At 50.2% G+C, this 21,416-nt stretch overlaps 9 protein-coding genes across 9 annotated transcripts; 4 read left to right on the plus strand and 5 right to left on the minus strand.

Annotated features, from left to right (window-relative positions):
• Positions 1 to 675: 675 nt before the first annotated feature.
• Positions 676 to 3,048, minus strand: CC77DRAFT_1080361 (hypothetical protein; the record flags this gene model as incomplete). Its single annotated transcript, XM_018529312.1, has 2 exons — positions 676 to 1,877; positions 1,984 to 3,048. 2 exons carry the CDS (start codon positions 3,046 to 3,048, stop codon positions 702 to 704), a joined length of 2,241 nt encoding a protein of 746 aa, XP_018380571.1. The 3' UTR covers positions 676 to 701.
• Positions 3,049 to 3,384: 336 nt separating this feature from the next.
• Positions 3,385 to 4,212, plus strand: CC77DRAFT_1054365 (hypothetical protein). The gene is made up of 2 exons (XM_018527787.1): positions 3,385 to 3,733; positions 3,784 to 4,212. Exons 1-2 carry the CDS (start codon positions 3,592 to 3,594, stop codon positions 4,167 to 4,169), a joined length of 528 nt encoding a protein of 175 aa, XP_018380572.1. The 5' UTR covers positions 3,385 to 3,591; the 3' UTR covers positions 4,170 to 4,212.
• Positions 4,213 to 5,167: 955 nt separating this feature from the next.
• Positions 5,168 to 6,391, minus strand: CC77DRAFT_1080363 (hypothetical protein; the record flags this gene model as incomplete). Its single annotated transcript, XM_018529313.1, has 3 exons — positions 5,168 to 5,329; positions 5,366 to 5,524; positions 5,579 to 6,391. 3 exons carry the CDS (start codon positions 6,389 to 6,391, stop codon positions 5,168 to 5,170), a joined length of 1,134 nt encoding a protein of 377 aa, XP_018380573.1.
• Positions 6,392 to 6,583: 192 nt separating this feature from the next.
• Positions 6,584 to 7,815, minus strand: CC77DRAFT_1080369 (aliphatic nitrilase-like protein; the record flags this gene model as incomplete). Its single annotated transcript, XM_018529314.1, has 3 exons — positions 6,584 to 7,049; positions 7,100 to 7,500; positions 7,556 to 7,815. 3 exons carry the CDS (start codon positions 7,813 to 7,815, stop codon positions 6,682 to 6,684), a joined length of 1,029 nt encoding a protein of 342 aa, XP_018380574.1. The 3' UTR covers positions 6,584 to 6,681.
• A 2,394-nt stretch (positions 7,816 to 10,209) lies between these two features.
• CC77DRAFT_1013427 (hypothetical protein) lies at positions 10,210 to 12,452 on the plus strand (the record flags this gene model as incomplete). Its single annotated transcript, XM_018523835.1, has 4 exons — positions 10,210 to 10,244; positions 10,409 to 10,540; positions 10,641 to 10,690; positions 10,891 to 12,452. 4 exons carry the CDS (start codon positions 10,210 to 10,212, stop codon positions 12,450 to 12,452), a joined length of 1,779 nt encoding a protein of 592 aa, XP_018380575.1.
• Positions 12,453 to 13,651: 1,199 nt separating this feature from the next.
• Positions 13,652 to 14,679, minus strand: CC77DRAFT_1066387 (hypothetical protein; the record flags this gene model as incomplete). The annotated part of the gene is made up of 3 exons (XM_018528895.1): positions 13,652 to 14,225; positions 14,285 to 14,547; positions 14,617 to 14,679. 3 exons carry the CDS (start codon positions 14,677 to 14,679, stop codon positions 13,652 to 13,654), a joined length of 900 nt encoding a protein of 299 aa, XP_018380576.1.
• A 2,088-nt stretch (positions 14,680 to 16,767) lies between these two features.
• CC77DRAFT_1054366 (NAD(P)-binding protein) lies at positions 16,768 to 17,993 on the plus strand. Its single transcript, XM_018527788.1, has 2 exons — positions 16,768 to 17,151; positions 17,208 to 17,993. Exons 1-2 carry the CDS (start codon positions 16,885 to 16,887, stop codon positions 17,886 to 17,888), a joined length of 948 nt encoding a protein of 315 aa, XP_018380577.1. The 5' UTR covers positions 16,768 to 16,884; the 3' UTR covers positions 17,889 to 17,993.
• Positions 17,824 to 19,947, minus strand: CC77DRAFT_1099423 (hypothetical protein). The gene is made up of 4 exons (XM_018530004.1): positions 19,230 to 19,947; positions 18,910 to 19,181; positions 18,733 to 18,857; positions 17,824 to 18,672 (listed from the first exon to the last, which is right to left on the minus strand). The coding sequence occupies exons 1-4, from the start codon at positions 19,510 to 19,512 to the stop codon at positions 17,940 to 17,942; spliced, it is 1,413 nt and encodes a 470-aa protein (XP_018380578.1). The 5' UTR covers positions 19,513 to 19,947; the 3' UTR covers positions 17,824 to 17,939.
• Positions 19,948 to 20,754: 807 nt separating this feature from the next.
• CC77DRAFT_482697 (hypothetical protein) lies at positions 20,755 to 21,389 on the plus strand. Its single transcript, XM_018531845.1, has 2 exons — positions 20,755 to 20,776; positions 20,839 to 21,389. The coding sequence occupies exon 2, from the start codon at positions 20,920 to 20,922 to the stop codon at positions 21,244 to 21,246; it is 327 nt and encodes a 108-aa protein (XP_018380579.1). The 5' UTR covers positions 20,755 to 20,776; positions 20,839 to 20,919; the 3' UTR covers positions 21,247 to 21,389.
• The last annotated feature ends 27 nt before the right edge of the window (positions 21,390 to 21,416 follow it).

Consider the following 21,416-nt stretch of genomic DNA (forward strand, 5'->3'; position numbering starts at 1 on the left):
TAGGTGGTATTTCGTTCGCAGCTGCGACATCCCGTTCAGAAGCACTTTCGGCGACGTGTTGAGCGATTAGGTGCGTGTCCCAACGCCATCCCGTCCGGTCTTTCTAGAGTCGTACTGCACCATCCCGTTGTGCTGCTTTAACGGTTGCCCGATCACAACGTCCCCCAGTCGCACTTCTGTTCCTGCACTCGGAACCGCGCTGCCTACTCCCACCATCAGCATGGAGTGAATGGGGGAAAGCTGTTCATTCGAATCGCCGTCACAGCAGCTTGGCTGGTTCCCATCTGGCCACTTGGGAGGTATATTAGAACGATGTTGTGTTGACTGTTCCGGACGAGCGTGTAATATTTTGGGTCGAGGTGGCTGTGAGATGGTTCCAGGTGCTGTTTATCCAATATGTCATGCGCAGCCGCAAGCTCAATGGGTAAGGCGCGTATTCATCCTACCGTATAATCCTCTGCTTTGAGGGAGTGTTGTGGCATGACAGAACCATCTGCGCGCTCAAGGCAGCTATGCTGAACAGGTCGGCAGAGTCATCAGTAGGAAATGCAATATTGGGGAACATTGTAGAGTATTGAGAGACTGGAGGGCTGAAAGGCAGTTGCATCGTCATGAAACAGCTTCGTTGTGTTATTCGCTCTGCTTTGTGAGACTGCGGCTACTGATAGTACTATTTCTACCTATCCATAGAATAGCGATATCTAATATAGGTTAAAAGTAGGCGCCTCATCAAAAGAGTAAACACTGCGCAGCTCGTCACGATCCCATGAATCGGTGTTGTGCATCGAAAAAATGAGCGCCCGGCCAACGAACTGCCAAACGGCGTCGTCTCCATCGCCATCGTGAACTCCTGATCGTCGTTGCCGCAGCACTAGGAAGCTTTCCTCATCCGGCGCGCGAACGATCAGGTCGCCCTCGTCGATTCCAAGCGGCGCGATGCCAACTAATCCGCCCATCATAGTGCCAAAAAATGCCAAACCACCTGCAGTAGCTGTGGCGTTTTCGAGCAACTTGCTGCAGTTGTGAACGAAGCTCCCTGTGTCGTCGACATTCACCCAGACTTGACCAGAGCGTTGCATGTTCACAGGAGTGTCGACTAACGAGGCCCAAAGCAAGCATGCGGCCTTGATCGCGTTAATGGTTGGATCATGCTTTGGTTCAGCAATATTTCCGCCAGTCACTCGGTAGTGGAGAACTTGATCCACCTCTCCGGAAGGCCCAGAAATTTCCATGGTCATGTTGGCTGCCGCCGGCATTGCAATTGATAGAAAACAATGAGTTCGACGTGAGAACATTTCGGCATCGCCTAAGATCTCGCTCAAGTCATCGGCGCTGATCTGCGGCGGCAAAAGGCGTGCGGCTAATAGCGGCATGTCGCGATGGGCATTACCGGCGGCTACCAGTTCTTTGGCCATCAGTGTTATGCGAAGAGTTGGAGAAATTACCGAGAAAAGAAGCTTGTAAACAATATCGTCCTCTTCAAGATTCATCTCGTCGGACGGCGTCTCAACTGGGAATTGGGCGATGATCCTGTCAAACGGCACAGCTTTAATGCACAGTTTGCCGGTAGTTTTGGAAAGAGTGCAACGCCTTGAGAGCTGTTCTCTTCGCCTTGCTAGATCAACACCGCTCCAGGCGCCTTGCTTCCAAGAGCCTCGCTTGGGAAAGCGGGCAAAGTCAATCGACCAAGATGGCAGCCGTTCGCTCAGCTTGCCATGGGCTTCTACCCACGCTTGAGGATTACTTGGCCTCCCATTCTCATCACGAGTGGCTCTCAAGTCCACCATATCAAGCACGTGGAACGTGGTCTCGCCCCGGATTGCTGCGTACGTTCCCTGGGCAACAGAGATGTCAACAATCAAGCCAATCAAGCCGAGCTAGCCCTATATAGTAGGTGGCTAGCTTGGATAGGTTAGTAACTTACTATATAAGGCTAGCTCAGCTTGATTGGCTTGATTGTTGACATCTATGCTGGGCAAACACCTCCCAAGGATCCATTTTGTTGTTCTTTGTGATCAGAGCAGCCTCGTAGGGATCGATGAGACCTAGCATTCCATATATCATGTCTTGGGGCCTGTAGCACTGCTGGGTACGAAGGATACTTTGCAGACCACCGAGAGATGTGTAGCGCTCGCCCACTGTCCAGGAAAGGTTCAGCCGCACAGCCTCAAAATCCCAGCCTAGGGCGCCCTTGAACGAGGCAACCTTGTAACTATCATCCTTTGCCCATTTCAGAAGATGGGAAATATCACATGAAACCCAGTGGTAGCCAAAGCCGAACTGCAACCGCTTAGCAAGCAAATACTCCTGCACGATCCAAAGGCGTCGGTGCCAGGGGTCGTTCATCTCGATGGCACTTGCTAGAGCGAGGTGACTGCCGCGCAGAGAGTACCAGAACAGTTGAAGATCGGATCGAATGTTGGAAATAGTCAGCTGGCGAGCCTGCCGATTAATATCGGGTGCATTGATCAAGTCGTCGGGCCCGATGGTTTGAGCTTTAATATCTCCACGGACTTCCCGCCACGTCCGGCTCCAAAGTTCAGGGTTGAACAAATTGCCGACCCTGAAGCTCGGTTCGTGGTGTTCCTTGGTGCGGCCGAGCCAGACGTTAACCACTGCTGCGGACCGGTACACGTCGCCCATAAGTGGCAGCTGGACATTCTTCTTATCGTCATTTTCCTGGTCGATGCAGATCGAGTCTATCCATATAGTACGAGTCGCTCGTCGCGTACGCAGGCTCTCGAGGGCCGCGAATGCATTGATGGTGATGTTGAGTGGATGATTGTTAATTGTCACGAGTGCAGTCGACCCGGTTGACCCCCATGTGTATGACAAGGCTTCGTAATAGGGGCAAGGGTAGTTGTCGAGCGATACCACCCGCAGTCGTGCCCGGATCGGGGCCGCTCTACGACCTGGCAGCAGATCAAGAACGCGGATCAAACGTCGTGATGAATTTAAATCAAGTCGCAAGAGAGGTTCCGAGTAGAGGGCCTTCGAGGTCTTGGCAGCGGCTTCGCTGGTGTGCGACCCGCCAAGCAAAGGAGCCATCATGTGATCACATAACACGCTACGCATCCGACGCACTATGAAGGATGATCAGGAAAGAAAAAAGAAAGCGAGCATTGTCAGCGGCAGCTAGGGTTCTTATGATCACAGCGACATATGTTCTTCTTTTTTCTCCGCGACAGCCGGGCGCCACAGTCTCAGTGCTGCATTCGATACAGGTAGCCAAGGAGTGCCACGTCTTGGCAGCAGCGGAGGCTGGCGTCGTCCAAATCAGACCACTGCGCCACAATGAGACCTCGCCGACACAACCTCTTCTACCAAAGCGGTGGTGGAAGCAAAACTGGTAAAGCGCTGGTCTTGGCGCCGATTCGTGAAGAACAGGCTATCATGGCTTGTTTTTGTGAGAATAGTTGCCTGGGCAGATTGTATTTCTAGTCCTGAGAGCCCAGGCAGACGAGAATGCTCTCATGTTAACAGTCATTTGGGCTTGGAACTACGTGCTGGGTTGCCTACTCAAATTCTTCACTCCTCTTTATTTGCACGTGCAGTTCGATCCATCCAGCCGTTGTCGTTCTCTAGGCCAAGATGTGCAACTCCTGGATACTGAGCGCCATCGCACTTCTCTCCCTCTCGCTCGGCACAGCAGCTACGAAACACGTATCGGCGTTAGCAGCTCAAGTGTCCTTATATATACGCGCCACTAACAAAACCATCTGCGGTTCGGAGAGTGCGTGTTCGATCCCCAACTTTGGTCCTCCCGTATTAACACCGCTGCAGCTGGCTCATCCGGCCTCATAACAAATTGGTATTGCGAAGGCAGCGCGCCGCAATGCTGCAGAGATAGTAGGGAAACGCTCAAGGAGGGCATTCCGTGGAACTGCATTCCCGCCGACGGTGTCTGCTGCGGACACGGCGACTATTGTAGTGCGAGCATCAACGCTATTTGCAAGCGCGACAAGTCTGGATACGAATGTTGGGCCGGATCGGGCGCTGAGGTTCCAACGATCGTGGGAAACACGCCAGAGATGGAGTCGGATTATAGCAATGTTAGGGGCCACAAGGATGAGGGTGAATACGAGAGTTCGGCTACAAAGTCGGCATGGAAAGCTGAGGTCTGGGCAGCTTGGGGAATGATAGGTGTAGGAGCCCTATGGTTCCTTTAACATGTGTATGTCTTATATCATTAGGCTGTTCAAGCTACAGTCGTATCGCAGCAACGCTGCGGCTGATGTGAATGATACGAACGTCGCGAATGGTGCGAATACGGGAGAGCCTCACTTTGTAGTGGAACGTAGAAGTAATGTGGGCGCCATCCAGCAACGATCAACAAATCTCTCCATTCTGTGCCGATCATTGGTATTCCTGTCGCATTCTCGACTTTACAGAGCAATCAAACTTCGCAGCGAGATGTTTATATTGCCAAACCCATGGTTGCCAAACTCCAGTCTGCTCGCAGCCCAAGTCTGACACAGGCGAACTACCTGCCTGTGTCAAATTTGCAGCGCCACAGCAACTACTTGTAACAAGATGGAATCAGACTTTTCTCAAGGTCGCTATCACTGTATCACGCACACATGTAATACGTTTGGCTGTTTGGCACCTACGCCCAATACGATGGAGACATCTGACCAGGAGTTCACCATGCGCTTACACCATCGTTGCGCCGCTTCGAGATGTCTTCATCCTCACCACGACTCATCTGATTCATGCCACAACCACGCTCGATGTACTAAGTCGTGGTGCCCAGCCATCAAAAGCATCAACGTCAGGTTCTGTCCCGACCACAACAATACTTGCGTTCATCTGAGTTGTTCAAAAACACGGAAAGATTACAGCCATTGGGACTGGTTCGACCCTGGATTCTTTCGCAGTTGAGTTGGAGACAATACTTCGTCCGAGACGGTTTCCGCGAGCATTGCGCGAGTCACGAATGTGAAGCACCAGATAATAGCGATATACAGGAGTATGCTCAAGTGATGGTATTGTCATCAGCATGCTGCAGCCTCATCGGCATATGTGACAGATCAGGACAATCGCCATGCTACGTATACATGCAGATAAATCGTGCTTTCTCAGAGTGAAATCTCGCATCGGCTTGCCTCAACCTTATTTTGCCAATACAGTCTTACTACGCGCAGGATCTTCTACGTCGCATTCACTTTTACCGCTCAGCTATCGTATTCGGCGAAGCAGGCGGCGTCGTCATCCCAGCCCCAATCCTGACTACATTACCATTACTACTGTCACCACCATCCATCTCACACATCTGCGAATGAAACGCTCTCAACACATCCTTGTTCTCTGAGAATTCTTTCCACGCGCTCTAGTCTCCTAGTATAGCAGGCATCCTCGTCCGAACACACGTAATGATGGCTTTACGTAAACCGCGATCGTTCTCCGGACACCTCTCGTAGTAGATGAAAGTGGCGAGGTCGACGATCATGAGCGCATCGTTGACGAAAGCGAGCCGGTCGATTATGGCTTCTGCAGACTTGCGCTTGATAGCTTCGAGGTTGTACTGCTCAATCAGTTAGTATCGCGGCCAGAAGAGAAAGAATATGGCATGGCACACTTTGTCCGCGGCAATGAAGAGATCAAGAAGTCGGTTCAACATATGCTCTTTTTCTATCTCCTTGCAAGGTGCAAAGTTGGTGAGAATTGAACCGGTGGTCGGGTTGTAGACGCCATACATTTCGTCGAGCAGGGTCGATACGATTCTTGCTGATTCTGGTAGGATGACAGACTGTTGGGCGGTTTCTCGAAACCTGCCGCTGCATACCACTTTGAAGTAATTCGATTCTTTGCAAATATTGACGCGATGCACTGGAAACTGGCTGCCTCCTGCGAAAATGGTGAAGTCTGACCACTCACCCGTTTTGCGGAGACGAGGCCACTCGGATGACTCGTTTTGAACTGCGATCCAAGGCTGCGTAGCGCGACTGATGAAGCCCTGCTGTTCCATGTCGAAGTCGGCCTTCATAAATGCGACTTTTGGCGGAACTTCATAGGTGTAGAACTGATTGCCTGCTGCCAACATAATGTCTCCCAACATGTCCAGAAACGAGCGATCGAGATCTGGCGAAGCAAACTCTAGGTCAAGCTGCAGATGCTGGAAGAGGTCACAGACCTTCTTGCACTTCTCCCTCCAAGCTGCTGCGGGCACACCCTCGGCTTGGAAGTACATGGGTTCATCTGTGTCAGGAAAGCGTAGAATCGCCGCGACATTGTGGGCACTATACCGGATGAACCCAAACTCTGCGTTCGCGCGATCTAAGAACAGGTCCGCAGGACCAGTAGTCTTTTGGTCTTTGCCGAAGGTGAAGGATTGAAGAAGCCAAATGAGTGGTTGCAGGTCTTCTGTAGAGGTCCTGGGTGAGGGAGGCATGGTGTTGCCTGACATCAACGATCGATCGCGGTTTACCGTAGTATATTGTAAAAGATCAACATCACAGCCAGGGTTTGACGTGAGGAGTAAGTGGTAAGCTTTCAATCCAGTCTTGAGCGGAATAATGCTACCCCAGGTACGTTGTGGTGATGAGGATAGTAGTGTTGTGAGCATCGAGGAGTGAATGGTGATGGGTGATCGCCCTCGACTAAAACCATCGCATGGTAACATACGGACCGATTGCAAGACTGTATTTTATATAATCATAGTACATATTCGTGATTAATTAACTACAGATTCGAGGTAGGATTGACCCGTCTCTGCACGAAAGTGCCGACAATTTTCGGGATGTAGTTTGGAAAGCTATCATAGATCTGCTGCAGAATACCCCAGCTCTGCTCGCCTTCCGTGGTGTAAGGTACAGTCTCAGCAAGTCCAGATGTGTTGAAAGAGTGGTAGAGCAGTGGCTGTTCCTCCGTCGACGTCTTTGCTTCGACGACCGAGAGGTCAAGACCCTGTGCATCAAGGAACCTTGCGTTACCGACTGAGGCAAAAACAAGCGGCGCATTGCTATTAACAGCATATACTCTTGCAGCCGCCAGGTTTATCTCGAGAGATTCGAAGGGTTCTGCTTGAGGATCCGCTGCATCCGGTGTGTCTTCAGCAGTGTTAGTATGCAAGCACTTTACGCGTAGAAGGTCAACTCACATGGCCACGAGGCAAGGTGGAGTGTCTCAGCTTGCGCTTGGACATTGAATGTCATTGCTGGATGGAAGTGCTCCCAGCACTCCAAGATTCCCCAACGGCCATACGGTGTTGCTATGACCTGCAAGTCCGAGGTGACGCCATCTGACCATATTGTTCGTTCGCCACCCGAAGGACGTAACTTGTGTCGCACGAAGAAGCTGCCCGTGGGCGTGATGAGGGCTTGACCCATGTATATGTTGCCATTCTCTCTATGAGAGAATGCAGGTGCGATATATGTCTCATATTTCATCGCTGCTTTGACGAGAGCTTTCCAGTGAGTGGAATTGAGTTCGAGCGAGTTTTCGACATAGTTGGAAAGCCAAGGCTTCATCGTGACATTGTCTGCCATACCCGTTGGATATCTAAGACTTGAGTATCAGCTGGATATCTCATCACAGAGAAAATGTTGTGAGGTACCCTGGAAACCATAGTTCTGGGAAAACAACAAGGTTTGCGCCGTTATCCGCAGCTTCTCCAATGAGTTTCAGCCCTTTTGCAACTGTAGCATTCAGATCGAACTCGACACCGGTCCAGTTCTTGTTGAGTATTGGCATGGGAAAATTGACAGGCTCGGCGCGTACGATTGCAACAGTCAAGTTGCTATAGTCCGGTGACCTGAATGCAAGAATGGTACCGGCAGCACCGAGAAAAAAACAAGTGATTGGAAGAACTCTCATCGTGCAAACAATTTGGAATGATTTTAGAGAAGTTGTGTGCGGCTCTGAACATGTCCTCTGAGAAGTATTTGTACACTTCATTAGATTGCCCCACAGACTGCCCTTTAGAGTACAGCCGCCAACATTATCGGCATTGCAGTTGTCTTGCTTGTACTTGAGAAATAGATCGTGAAATCAACAAATTGGTCAAGTCTGCACTGATCGTGTGGGGGCGATATCCTGACTTGGATAACGGACTCATGTCATTCTGTCATACGGGGAGAGTGTAGCGATAGCTGCGTAGTTGCGGCTGACCACTTTGCCATTCATCCAAAAGATGCCGACGGCAAATGCCTGCTTTCGTTGGGAAGTCGGGTCACCTTCTCTCGACGTTCTTCGGTTACTGGGCCTGTTTGGAGAGCGCACACATCGACGCACCTCATCACGGACGAGTACAGGTGTAGCATCACAATCTATGAGTACGCACTACCTGGATCAACTCATCCCTGTCGCACGATCGTGTTATTCAGACGCTCAACCTCATTCTCTCGAGAGAAATAGCATCTGTTCTCGTTCGTCGGTGCAGATGCGGGACTCCATTCTTGGCTAGATGCCGCATTGCAATCTGATGCAAGATCTCCTGCAGGGAGATCTTTAGTCGCTAGCCAAAATGGCGCAGTATCGCTGATCGACCGAAATCTGGCACGCGGGTAGCTACAGTAGCAGCTCGGATGAAGAGTTTGCTATTGGACCATCGAATACCCTTGATGGGGCTATCGCGATATTCCGAATGGGAGCGGCCGTCGTCAGCCTTCAATCCCATGCCGATTCTTACAGCCGTTATCGCCTCCTGTCAATGTTTAGTGATCACTGATCATGCCGCATTGTCTGCCGCAATGAACTTGCCGAGTTGCCGCAATCTTGGAAGGCTTGCCGAATGATATGCAACACCAAAGGTGCACAGTCCACAAATGTTTTCATTACGGCGTTTCTAGACCACTATAGTAGCTTGAGCTCACGCAGCGACACAGTAAATTTACTGGTATTCATGCCTGTAAGCCCACGCAAAGCTGATAACGAAATGGTCAGTATGCAGCATGTATCAATCCACGTTGCCGTTCTTATCGACTTTAGAAAGTCCTGATATCGTTCCCGTCCTACAATGAAGACCACCGCTGGTAACTTCTGGTTCCAACTCCGCCTCACATCCCTTTGAACTCTGATAGTCATCTTGTAGCTCAATGATCCCTAACCGTTCCTTTCCATGGTACTCCTCGGCAATTTCCTCTTCCTCGATCATTGAACAAGTCCAACAAATCAATGAAAAGCATGGGCGGCTCCCTGGTAACAGGTACACTTCACTCATTGTGGCCGCTGCCCAGCGCCACGAGCTAGCCTCCCGAAAGGCAATTGGCTGTGTGTCGAAGATTCTCAGCAGTGAGGTGGTCAGCCTCTCGAGTTGTCCCCCGTGTTGAATCAGACTCTTTGCCGGCGAGCCCATTAGTCAGTCATATTGTCTAATGTACCTGGAATAGTGGCTTTCGCGCACGTAAGGCAGCAGTACTTGCGGGAAACTTTTGATAAGAACGAATAATGATAAGAATACGCGAGCCTGGTTGACGGAGTGGTGTCAGTGCCGTCGAAGTGGCTCTGCGCATAGTGCATCGCAAAGAAAGTGGAGACGAGGAGAGTGTAATGACCAGGGAATGTGAAAGAAAAGCGAGTGGGGAATAGCGGTCATGGTCAGCTCTGTGCGAGCTAGATCTGGGAGTTTGTTGGGTGTCGCGTTGGGCGTTCTATTTTTCTGCGTTGAGGAGTGGGTAGAGTGTAGAAGAGAGAACGATTTGCGGCCGAGAATCGAAGGATACATACTGGGTGTGGCTTGGCGCGGCTACTTCACCGGCGGTAGCGAGCGCAGCTAGCGTTGGAGGAGAGAGGAAGGTGAAGGTGGAAGGCGGCCAATGAGTGGACGAGTCGCCCCAGTGTCCGCGACATCACCACATGTTCAAGTAGGGAAATCGGATTGAGCACCAAGCCTGATATCTTGAGCTTCTCTGATGATATGGCACTCAATTTAAGATCCAAAGGCGCATGCTGAGCCTCTGAAAGCAACTGCCGGTCGTCAGTTATCGTTGTCACTTCAAAGATGCCTGGTCGCTTCTCCAAGCACCCATGTCTTCACTCGTAACACACGCATATGCAGTGCCTTCGGCTCGAGCGCATGACGGTGACTAGCAGTCCTTTTGCCGTGCGTGATATATCGGAATCCAGCTATTGTGAGTCTGGGAGCACACGATCTTTGATGCTCTCAAAACAGACACCACGACTGAGCTTGCGCTATCTATGAGATAACCAGCGTGGGGTCTATCAGGCAGGTTTACGACGACATCCACCCGGGTGTCCCTCGCATGAACCATGCTCGTAGTGCAAAGATATTCCCACTTCGCATTGTAAGCACAACAAAACGACGTGGCGCGTCGCGGTTAAACTTGACCACTCAACATCTTTGACTCCCTTCTCGGTCCACTTGTAAAGGCGATGAACATCTTATCGAGCCCCCTTTTGAGAGCATTCCGCCTTTCCACAGTCGCGCCGACTCACTTTTGCGATGCAGCGTCGACGAACGGGACGACACCGCAGCCACGTCGGCTCATCGCATGAAGGTCAATGCACCAACGCAAACAGACATGCGCTCCATGGATATACGGCTTCAATCCAGACTCTCACCCGGAAAACAAGTTGGAAAGTAGGTAGGCTATCAGGTACGCATCTCTTCTCTTCAGCCTCCGAAGGTTCACCGCTGCCATGATAAACATCAGTCAATGTGACTTCTGAGCCCCTCTCAGCACCCCCGGCATGGGACCTCTTACATCAACAATGTTCCAAGACAGGAGTTGTGAGTCAGCCCAACCTCGACCGACCTGCCAGACTTCGCCGCTATCACAGGAATACGTGATTACCGTAACCATAACTGGTGCACAACTGGCGAGGGTCGACATGATGCTCATAACATCTCACCATCTGAGCAGCACCGAGATGCGTGAATGTTTTTTTCATTCGCACCTGCCAATACTAACCAGCTCTTTCCACTTGTAGTTTTCGATGTCCTCAAATCTTCTCCGTTACCCCCACCACCACCCCACGATCGCGACCGTTCCTCATCTCCGGAAGTAGCACCCATGACTTTGAAACGTTCCGGCGATCTCACAGCTCGTATTTCTTTGCACCCGCCACCGGAGATAGATAACCGAATGGGACCTCTGACACGTGTCGCAAAGACCACCATGCCGTCACGACCGGGCTCTAAGGCGTCAACCAAGAACAACGCAAGAGACAACGCAAGAGACAACGCAAGAGCGGCGCGAAGGGCGGAGGAGCGTAGGAACAACCCCTCAGGTCAAGCCTCAGGTCCAGCCCCTCCAGTGCCATCTTCACATAATAGTGAAGATAACACATCGCCCTTGAAAGACGCGCCTAGTCTCCCAGGGCGTGGCGCAGAGATCATCGCCTTCGGTCCTTCCTATCCAACATCGCTATCATCATCCTTCTTCCGCGAACCACGACTTTCGCTCTTGCCAGCATCATACACCGTTCTTCCTCAGGGCTGGTACCGTGCTAGAGATGAAAATGATTCAACATATTTCTACACCGCCTGCGGCAAGGCGCAATGGGCTCGACCAACCCAGCCTGCAAGTATGGCGGTATCGACGGGACGTAAGAGGGAAGCGCAAACTGCCGCATCCTCGTCAAGTGACATCGTACACCCCGGAGAGATAGTTGTCCCGCCGGAATCTTCGTGCAACAACCGAAGCAAGAAAGGCCTAGCAGCACCTGGCAATGGGGATGGAGATGGCGACGCCGCTGAAGAGAGGGAGGGTCGTGAAGTAGGTGGAGAGAAGGAGGACGGCGAGATAGAAGAAGAGGCAGAAGTCGAGTTGGAGATTGAGCACAAGGGCAAGGAGAAGGACCAAGCGACAGCAGCTGCGGATCATGACAAAAGCGCGTACAAGGGCAAAGGCAAGGAGAAAGTGCTGGAAGAAGAACAAAACAAATACGAATTCGAAGAGAGCGGAGACAGTGAACGCAAACGCATCTCGTTGGCCGATAATCTAAAGCGTAAGCACATCTCGTTGGCCGATTACCAAAAACGCAAGCAAATTCCGAGCGTACAGGAATCAGGGCTTCAAGATGTTCGAGGCATCTTTGCACAGCGCACAGTCAGATGCTCCCGTTCGGATACCAACGATACCATTTCTCAAGAAAAGATCCATGATAACGTACCGTCCACGATAAATCGACCGTCCATACTTGGCCGCAGGAACGCTTCTGAATCGCCACCTCCCGCCCGCCGTGACAAACGAGTTCGTTTCGAATCCGTTACGAAGACTGGAAGACGAAGGAGACCTTGTTACTTTTGGAATGAGGGGAACTGCTGGAGTTTGAGCGACTGTCGCTACCCTCATGTATGCAGTGGCTGCGGTAGTCGCCTCCACACTCGCGCTCGGTGTGAGGGTAGCAAGGGTTATGGGATTGCTCAACCTACCAGTTTACGGAGCCAGCCTCGACCACCGTCTTCTCGGAAGCCGCTCACACCTTCACCACCGAGGGAAAGCTTGGGCTCTAAAAGTAGCAGGAAAGATGTATACGGTCGGCGGTAGTATGGATAGCAAGCGTCTTCGAAGTGCAGTCGGTCCTTAGGTTGAAGCTATTAGAGTTGTGACTTATCGCTGTATGTATCGTCGGATCTTGCGGCGAGGGGGGGATGCTTGTTCAACTCGAGTAATAGTGGAGGTCAGCGGCACGCAAAGTGTGCAACGCTATGCCTTCTCATATCGCTAGTGATAAGCAGAGATATAGACTCCAAAGCAATCTTGCCTGCTTTTCTACGATTGGCGAGTTTTCGCATCGCTCTATTCTGATGGTATCTTCAAAATCGGAACGTGTTTGGTTGTCTTGGCTCTTGGACCACGAGGTCTTTCCGTCGACACACTGCGCGACGAGCCATACATGGCACAACACCCTCATGCAGCGCAGTATCATTCTCAACCAGGAATCAATGCGCCAATATCGTGCCGGTCTTCCAATTCGACTCGTAAGGTGTGTCTACTGGTGGTGGTTGTGTCAGCGCCTACGCATCCCCCTTGGACACCCCCACGATATTCGCTACGGGAACGAAGCTATTTTCCCAGTCGGGCGCAACGCGGCGATGCCATCCCTGATTGCCGAGGTCAGCACATTGTGGAGAAATAGCTGTCAAGCTAGCGCAACTAATGGGGACTGAATTTGGAAAAGATACTTGCATTGTGCTTGGGCCGCAAGCGGGGAGCACCTCGGGGCGTTCGGTCGGACTCGAAATTGGCAAAGTGAGCCAATGCACGTGTAGTGTAACGGTGACGAACTTCGGCCTTGGAGTAGATTATCTGGACCCTGTGAATCATCTTGATTTACCATGTAAGCTTACTTGAGCTATCAGCTAATACAAATTCGGAAGGCGCTCCGTCTGGTCGGCGACCTCGTCAGGTGTTTGTTTCACTTTCTGTTTGTGGACTCTAGAACATTGCTGATATACGCTCAACCATGGCTCCAAGAGCGGTTGAGACGGTCATTGGACATAGCTCCTTCACTTGTTGTATCGTTTGTCCGACACTAAGAAGACTTTCTAGACTTCTGGTTGATTGTGAGTGCAAGGTATCTCTATCAGGCTTGATTGACACTCCGTATTACAGGATAATGACTGATATCAGCTTTCAACCTTCTCGTGTAGTAAAGAGCAGCTCACTTAGACTCATCTGCTCCTGGGTAACATACTGCGAACTATCCGCTAATCTAACTCTCCTAAAGGGAGATGGAATGGGTGTCAAAACGGAAGATACGACCAACCTCTCGGGCTGAGATATGACCGCCTTGCATGCTCAATACCAACACTTTGTTTCGGTCTTTGCACTTCCTCAGAAGCCACGTTGACTTTGGGAGCAACTTGACAGTCTTCGTTTGCCGCAGGTCGTTCATGAAAACTCGCGATGTCGGCAAGCTCCTGGCCGATAGAGTGGCCTGATTGTATCTGATACCAGGTCTCTTTCGAGGAGGTCTCCTCACTTCTCGTCTCTGAAATGGACGCAATCTTTTCTAATTCGAGAGATTCTGCGTTCCCAGCGATCTCCGGAGCTAGAGTCTTGCCTCTTACACCCTTGTTATCTTGGACCGGTGAACAGGTAGCTGATACAGGCGAGCTAATGGCTACCTGTCGTGGCGAGGTGGGAGATCGTAAGAAGGAGGCGCGTAGGACCTCATTTTCAATGCAGACACGTTTCAGTGCGAGCACTAGCCGTTCGTTTTCCGATCGAAGCAGTTGTTGGCTATCTTTCAATTTCGAAAACTTGGCTTCGAGATCCTGTATATGCTGTTCTTTGCGCTTGCGGAAGGCTCGTTGGCTTCATTGAGATTAGTGTCTGTTAAGAACAGAGAACGGACAGGAAGGAATGATACGCACGCCGCCCGGTTCTGCGCTTTCCGCTTGCTATGCGCAGATGCAAGAATATCCTTAGCATCGCTGCAGCTTTCCTTTGTACTTCCTTCCCGTGACTCATCAGAATCACCTCCAGTCTCAAGATTTGTACTGCCTGCAGCTAGTTGTATGTGTGATACCGCGCTTTTAGGGGGGCTGTTCTGAGAGATATGCGCGAAGTCGAGGTTGGATACATGAATAGGCGCGGAGAAGCGCACAGATGTCGAAGATTCTTGTGTATCGTGAGACTAGGCATCAGTTAGGCTTTTGGGAAAAAGTAGTTTTTGTGAGATGTTGACATTTATCAACGAACGTACTATGTTTCGTGCTGTATATCGCTCATCTATATTCCGCAAGTAGACATTTGATGTCGTCTCCATGGAATGACGGACAGGACTGTGTATCAGTGGCGCATTGAAAAACAAGTATTCCATAACAATTGCTGTCTATGGTGGTTTGCAGCTACAGAGTGATGGTGATTATTGTTATGCAAAGACAAGGGTGTCTACGGGGCAAGCTAGTGGGCTAATCGTAGGAAACAGATGGCTGCTGATTAGATCTCACATGCCCTGTGTAACGAACTTCATTAAATAATGATTCCAAAGCAAGAGTCTGGGCCTTGCATTGATACATCTCAAAAGCGAGGATAAGACTAGGGTGCGCTCTCATATCTGCTACGACGAATCTGTCTTCTGAAGAAGTAGATCAAGTCAGCCTGCAGGGATTTGTGGATCCTGGACCCTGAAAAGTAGAATGCCTGTTCGGAGGCAAATCCCCGCTTCGTTGGTGAACTTTGGCTTCTGACCGCCTTTTCGATACCCAATGCCAATACCATGAGCGTCTACGGTCTCACGCGAACTTGGCAACTGTACTTACGCACCTCCGTTGTACATGAGGCGGCTTTGCGCCATCACGTAATCATGTTCGACCCCAGACGAGATCGTAGTCGCCGTTTCACAGAAACCCTTCTCTACTAGCAAATGTGCCAAGCAATGTTTTCTCTGGTCGCACGCTTGTTGGTTCAAGATAAGACCGCAGCATAATGTTGCCGCTTTCGGCAATGTAGATACATGTGGTTTGGAAACTTGCAAACAAAAAGATATCACTCTGTGTTGCAATGGCCCGCAGATGATGGGCCACTCGCGCTTACTGCACTATAGTAATCACCATCGTTGAAGCATTCCATCTATACGTGGAAAAACCACCATCGCGATCATTCGTTGAAGCCCCACCAAGTTGTCATTGCTAAGACAGCCTTAGCCACTCGTCTAGTATCATCCATACACTCTTGACGTGTGTGTCCCTCTACAGGTGGCTGCATTAACATCTTCTTTCCATTCTGAGATGGCTGAATGCCTTCCCTGCGGGTCTATGATCAGGAAACATTACAGTTCGAGGAGCAGTTTGGTAAAGCAAATGGATAGGACGGACAGGAGCGTACATGCAAAGGGTCTCCGGATACCACAGAACGTGACGAAAGCAAGGCATACTAGTTCTTTGCCTTGTCAAAAATTCTCTCTAGCTTGCAAGTCCTTCAAGCCGGATACTTTGCGCGTGCGAATTTCAAGTGGAGTTTTCCTTCCAACTCGACATGAACCCATCTTCTGGTTAGGTGAGGTTGCGGTATAATAGAACGAATCTCCTACTGACGCGTCGTCTGTGAGCCCGAATTGCATTAGAAATTCGCTCTTATAAGAAGTACCTATAGAAAGAAAGGATAGCGACGCTAGATGTGCGACCATGTTCGCCTATAATGATCATGCAATTACAAATCACAATGTCAGAGCCAGGCGCCAAAAAACTGTTAATTCATGGTAAAACCGGTACTGCTGGCGTATGCGGTAGGTCCGAAGGGGCTGATTCTGAGAGATCATTGGGCTAAGACGACTACGTCACCAGAGCCAGCTAGCTAGCTGTCAATGCGAAGATTCCTGAGTCTTCTTGCCCGCAGGCGTATTATCCATCTAGTCTGAACCGTTGTTCGCTTATGCAAGCGAACCCTGTTTCTCTTTCCTAACTAGGATGAGATCGAAGCCTAGAATGGTGTGCACGGACATGTAGCTCCATAGTAAGTCTTGGCGTACCATGAGATTAGGGCTCAATCCACCGTGGTCTCAACACTTAGGTGGGAATGCTTAGTCAGCCTGCCAGAACCTTTTCCCGAAGCATGCTCAGAGTTAGCAAACTTCCTGACGCATGTCGCGCTCCACAAATAACACTAATACCATGTAGATTGTGCCCGATGTGTTGAAAATCTGAGATCTCTGTAGTGCTGCTTGGATCTCGCTAGAATCTCGGCCTGTAGCCTCAAATAGAACATGTGCTTTCCAGCAAAAGACCGTTCCTCATGACAGAAATGATTAGCAATCTCGTTCGGCTCTGCTCAGAAACTTCTAGGCGATATCTAGAGTCTAGACGATATAGATCCACTGTTATGCTGTCAAGACAGTCAGCATCTAACAAGTTGTGAAAGATGGAAAATTAGAACGCCGAGTTGTGTATAAGACTGTACGACTTGACTTGCTCTATTTACACCCTACACCCAACATCTCCCCCTCACACGACTACACTCGCCGATTAGCACTATGCACAGCGACTCAATCGCCATCTTTCCTGCCTCGGGCGGCATTGGCGGCAGCACATACCGGCACCTTCTGGATATCGTGGACCCAAAGAATGTTATCCTCGTGGCAAGAAGCCCAGGCAAGATTCCCGAAACGTATACGAATGCAGGAGCAATCAGCAGATACGGTGACTACGACAAGCTAGAAACTCTTGACCATGCTTTCGATGGGGCGCGTTACCTCAACCTCATCTCTTACGCGAGTATCGAGCATGAGTACCGCACCAAGGTAGGTGACGACAGTTGTGAAGCAAGAAAAAGTGCTTTGCTGAGTTTGTCTCATAGGTTCAGAAGTACGCCATTGATGCAGCCATTCGTTCTGGCGTCAAACACATCTTTTACTCCTCCCTTGGTTTCGCCGGCAACACTCCCGACTCTCTTGCCTTCGTCATGCAAGCCCACCTCGATACTGAGAGGTATCTCGCTCAGCTTGCTGCCGAGCGTCCGTCTTTCACATACACCGTAGTGCGTCAGGGCTTATACACTGAATCGTACGGCTTGTACCTGGCTTTCCTCGATTTGAAGAACCCTCCTAAAGAGTTGAAGATCCCGCACAACGGAGAAGGCCCTGGGGTATCATGGGTTAAGCGCGAGGAGCTTGGCGAAGGTACTGCACACTTGCTCGCTGAATATATGAAGAATCCCACAAATTTCTCGCATATCAACAATACACTCCTCTTGTCTGGGCCGCAGGAACTCTCGATAGGGCAGAGTGTTGAATCGATCAGCCGCGTCCTCGGAAAAGACGTCAAGATCCAGCAATGCTCCATCGATGAATGGGCGTCTCAGGATTCTGTCAACGGGGCTTCAAAATACTTGGCTGGAGATATGAAAAAGCATTGGGCGACTGCGTACGACGCTTTGAGGTGTGGAGAAGGAGCTGTGGTTACTGATCATCTGCGCCGTTTGCTTGGTAGGGAACCGGAAGGATTTGAGACGACGATTAAGGGCATGGTTATTGCCTGATATGATTAGAGGAGTACAGTAACGCTGCTGTGCGGTGCCGTACTAGTACCATTAAATGGGGGCAGGCGCAGCTTCTAACAAACCATGTGCTACAGAATTGTAATTCATAGCCCGCATAACTTGATCGCAGATTAGGCGGTCGCTTCCCGCGAAGATGTTCTCTGCCCATAGCACTCCTTGCACGATCCGCATTATCTCATCCCACTCTTCAAGGTTCATACTTTTTAGTACAGCTGATAGCATCGAGACAAAGTGGCTTCGCTCTACATGATTTTCCGTCTCAATAGCGGCGAAGTACAATATCCAGATAAGCAAGGGATTCAGCTGACCCCATTCAACATGGTTTCTCCCTAGAAGGAAGAAAAGATTGCGCGATATGGCTGCTGTCCGAACCGGATTCTGCCCGAGGGCCCTCCAAAACGGGGCAAGGAATAGGAGAGTGCCTAGTCGACATATCTCTTCCATCTCATGTTCGCTTTGGCTGCCATTCCGTAATGGTCGTATCGCTAGCAGTCTGTACACAGTTGGCTCCATCCAACTCCCGCTTGTGCAAGCTAGCTGCTTCTGTTCTACGGCAAACGTTCGGTCCAGTGAAATGAACTGAACAATGTCGTCGAAGACAGAGATCCAGTCTACATTCCCTATCATTTGTTGTTTCCATAATAGGGAGATGGCGCTAGATGGCCGTGGCGAATGCTGAGGAGACTTTGAGTCATATTCCCATCTGCTTGGCATAGGAACAATAGGGGGAACATCCTGAGCGAAGCATCCTATGAGATCGACCCTGTTCTATAGTCAGTTGATTTAGATACAGGAAAGAACGCCAGAGTGAGTCAAGGAATACCATGTTATAGTGATCCTAAGGCTTTCATTGACAACTGTGTCATAACCGCCTCTAAGTGCGATGATCTTAGCAAATGCATTTCGATGATTATCCCAGTTCCCGTCTTCGAAGCTGCCTAATAAAGCCTAAAGGGGGTTAGTAATCTATCATCGCTTGAACAGTCTATTGAGTTCATACAAGATGACTCATCATGGAAACAACTGCTCCGATCATTTCATCGCTTTCATGTTTCGATGAATCCTTCATCATCTCAATCGTACAACGAAATGCTTTTTGACGGTGAGTGAGAGCTACATGATCATCCTGCGACGGGAAACGACCGTTGCGCTTCTGGGATAGAAAGTTGTGGGAATTTGCAAGAACATGGTGGAACGATGCCGCGCTGCTGAGGCCAACAGGATACCAGGAGCCCAGCAACTGACTCGCATGGTTGGTATTCGGACTAAAGACTATTTCAAATCAGAAACAAGGTCGATCATCCAGAAAGTATCACTGACTATTTGCGACTAGCATGCGAGCAGATTCGTCCAGATCGAAAGGATAAGGGCTGAACGGATCGACCTGTCCACCTAATCGCTCGATTCCAAGCCTCATCTCATCCGGTTTACGAAACTCTAGGATGATCTCGTTGCGCTCTCGTTTCGTCCGGGGTTTCCTTCGTGATTTACCCACTTCAGTCATGGCCAGAGATCGAATGTGTAGCCGCGTGTTTTCATCCTTGAGATCGTCGGGGTGCGTCAAGTTCACAAAGCTGAAGCTCGTTTTTCTTCGGCGATCCATGCTGCAGACTTGCGTTCAACTTTGCTACCAAAGTGTAGAATGTGTATTATACGCTTGGGTTCTGGTCAGCACTTTGGCAGGATTATGTCAACGCGTCCTGAAATTGACTGCCATAAAGTCCGAAGCCTAGAGTGAAAGCCTGGTACAGCGAATGGTAATACTGGAACGATGAGTGGAGCATACAGATACCATTAAGATGGAACAATCTCGCCGCAAATGAGAAGTGCGTTTGTGCGTTCAGTGGTGATGTAAAATCTATTGCAGAGTATGTCGGAAGCCACTCCGTGAAAACAAACTGGTGCCAAGAGGCCTCACTTGAACTAAACCTTTGACAATCTCCGGATCGGCGCTCGCTAATGCAAATTACCCGGCGCTTCTGACTGAGACGTGCACGGGCTAGTCGACCACACGACGCGTCCGAGAGATGGCCCTAGCAGATGTGATGAACAGGCACGACAAACTCGAGTCCGTGGTGGCGAGGCTCGTGAGTCGCGCTGGCTGATTACGTAACGGCCCCACTAACAAGGCTGCTGCTCCATCAAGCGAACGGAGGCTCATGATTACTCAGTAGATAGTAGCTGCAACTATGTCCACGACGATACATATCATGCGATGTCACTGGTGTATTGCGACGGACGGTCATCTCCCACTCGGTGTTAGTGCAATGATTGACGTGACGTTTCCGTACATCTACAACTTCAGCCTCGACACAACCGATGGTCACTACATGACTAGAAGTTGATCACCGAAACATCGTGTATTCAGTGTAAATACCTTTCGAGTACGCATTCTTCTAGTTTACGCATCGTGGTGATGCTTGTTGGAAAACGCCTGCTCCATCTTGCCTTCGTGCGACATGACCCCTAGATCATAGACATACGCAACTCTTATCGAGGAAACGGAGGACCAGGCTACAAATATGCCCGATCAGGACATGTGGCTTTGCAGCGCCCTGTGACATGGCTTTACCACGCCTGATGACCTCATATGACGTTTTCGTCCCTCCATCAACTTCAGCCTTGTCAGTCAGATGTGGATGTAACAGTAGCCTTGCCGCTTGAGAGTGACACTCCGAAATCACACTTCTCTTTTTCACTTCTCACCTCCAGTCTTCGCGGAGGACCTTGTTGTAATGGCATGCGGCGTGGACTCTCGTTGGAACGCACGTGTCGGTATCACGGAGGCACTGACACTTGTAAGACTATGCATCAAAGCGATGAGATGTGGCGATTGCAGCCACAGCTATCCCCGCTTGACAGAAAAAGTAAGAATCTTGCCTTGATACAATCTTGGTTGTATTTTCGAAGCGTGCTCATCTGGGAACAGCTCAACTCGCATGATGCCCGATGCAGCAAAATCGCAGACGGCTTCGCCAAGGCAAAACATTATTGAACGGTCTGCCTCGGGATGCAGAATACGGATGTCACCATAAAAATCAAAACGAGGATCACATCTTTGCTAGAAGGCATTGCTTCAGAAGGGACTAATGCTTTGGACAGTGCTCTTGCGAGACTCGAGGAGGACATGAAAGTATACGGTCTGACCACGCCAGAGCTTTCAACGACCCAAGCAGAGTCTGAACAGCAGGTACTATGGGAATGGGACGACCATCGTCAAGACCACTACTATTGGGTGGCTGAAGGATACTTGCAGTATCACAAAGGTGGTCGAGTCAGACCGGACGGTACACCATACGGCGAAGTAGAGGGAGGACAGCTACTCTTGGAGGAGTGAATGACATGTTGTGTATCGGAAGACTGCAGAGTCGCCCCCGGCGAACCATATTGCCTGGAGAGAAGAAAGGTAGTAGAGAACAGGAAGAACAGAGCGATACTAAAACAGGAACAGAGATGTGTCACGATCAAGGCATTCCTTATTGTTGACGACTGGTAATTCTTATATAC

This window comes from Alternaria alternata, assembly GCF_001642055.1.
Source record: "Alternaria alternata strain SRC1lrK2f unplaced genomic scaffold CC77scaffold_27, whole genome shotgun sequence".
Classification (NCBI taxonomy): Eukaryota; Fungi; Ascomycota; class Dothideomycetes; order Pleosporales; family Pleosporaceae; genus Alternaria; species Alternaria alternata.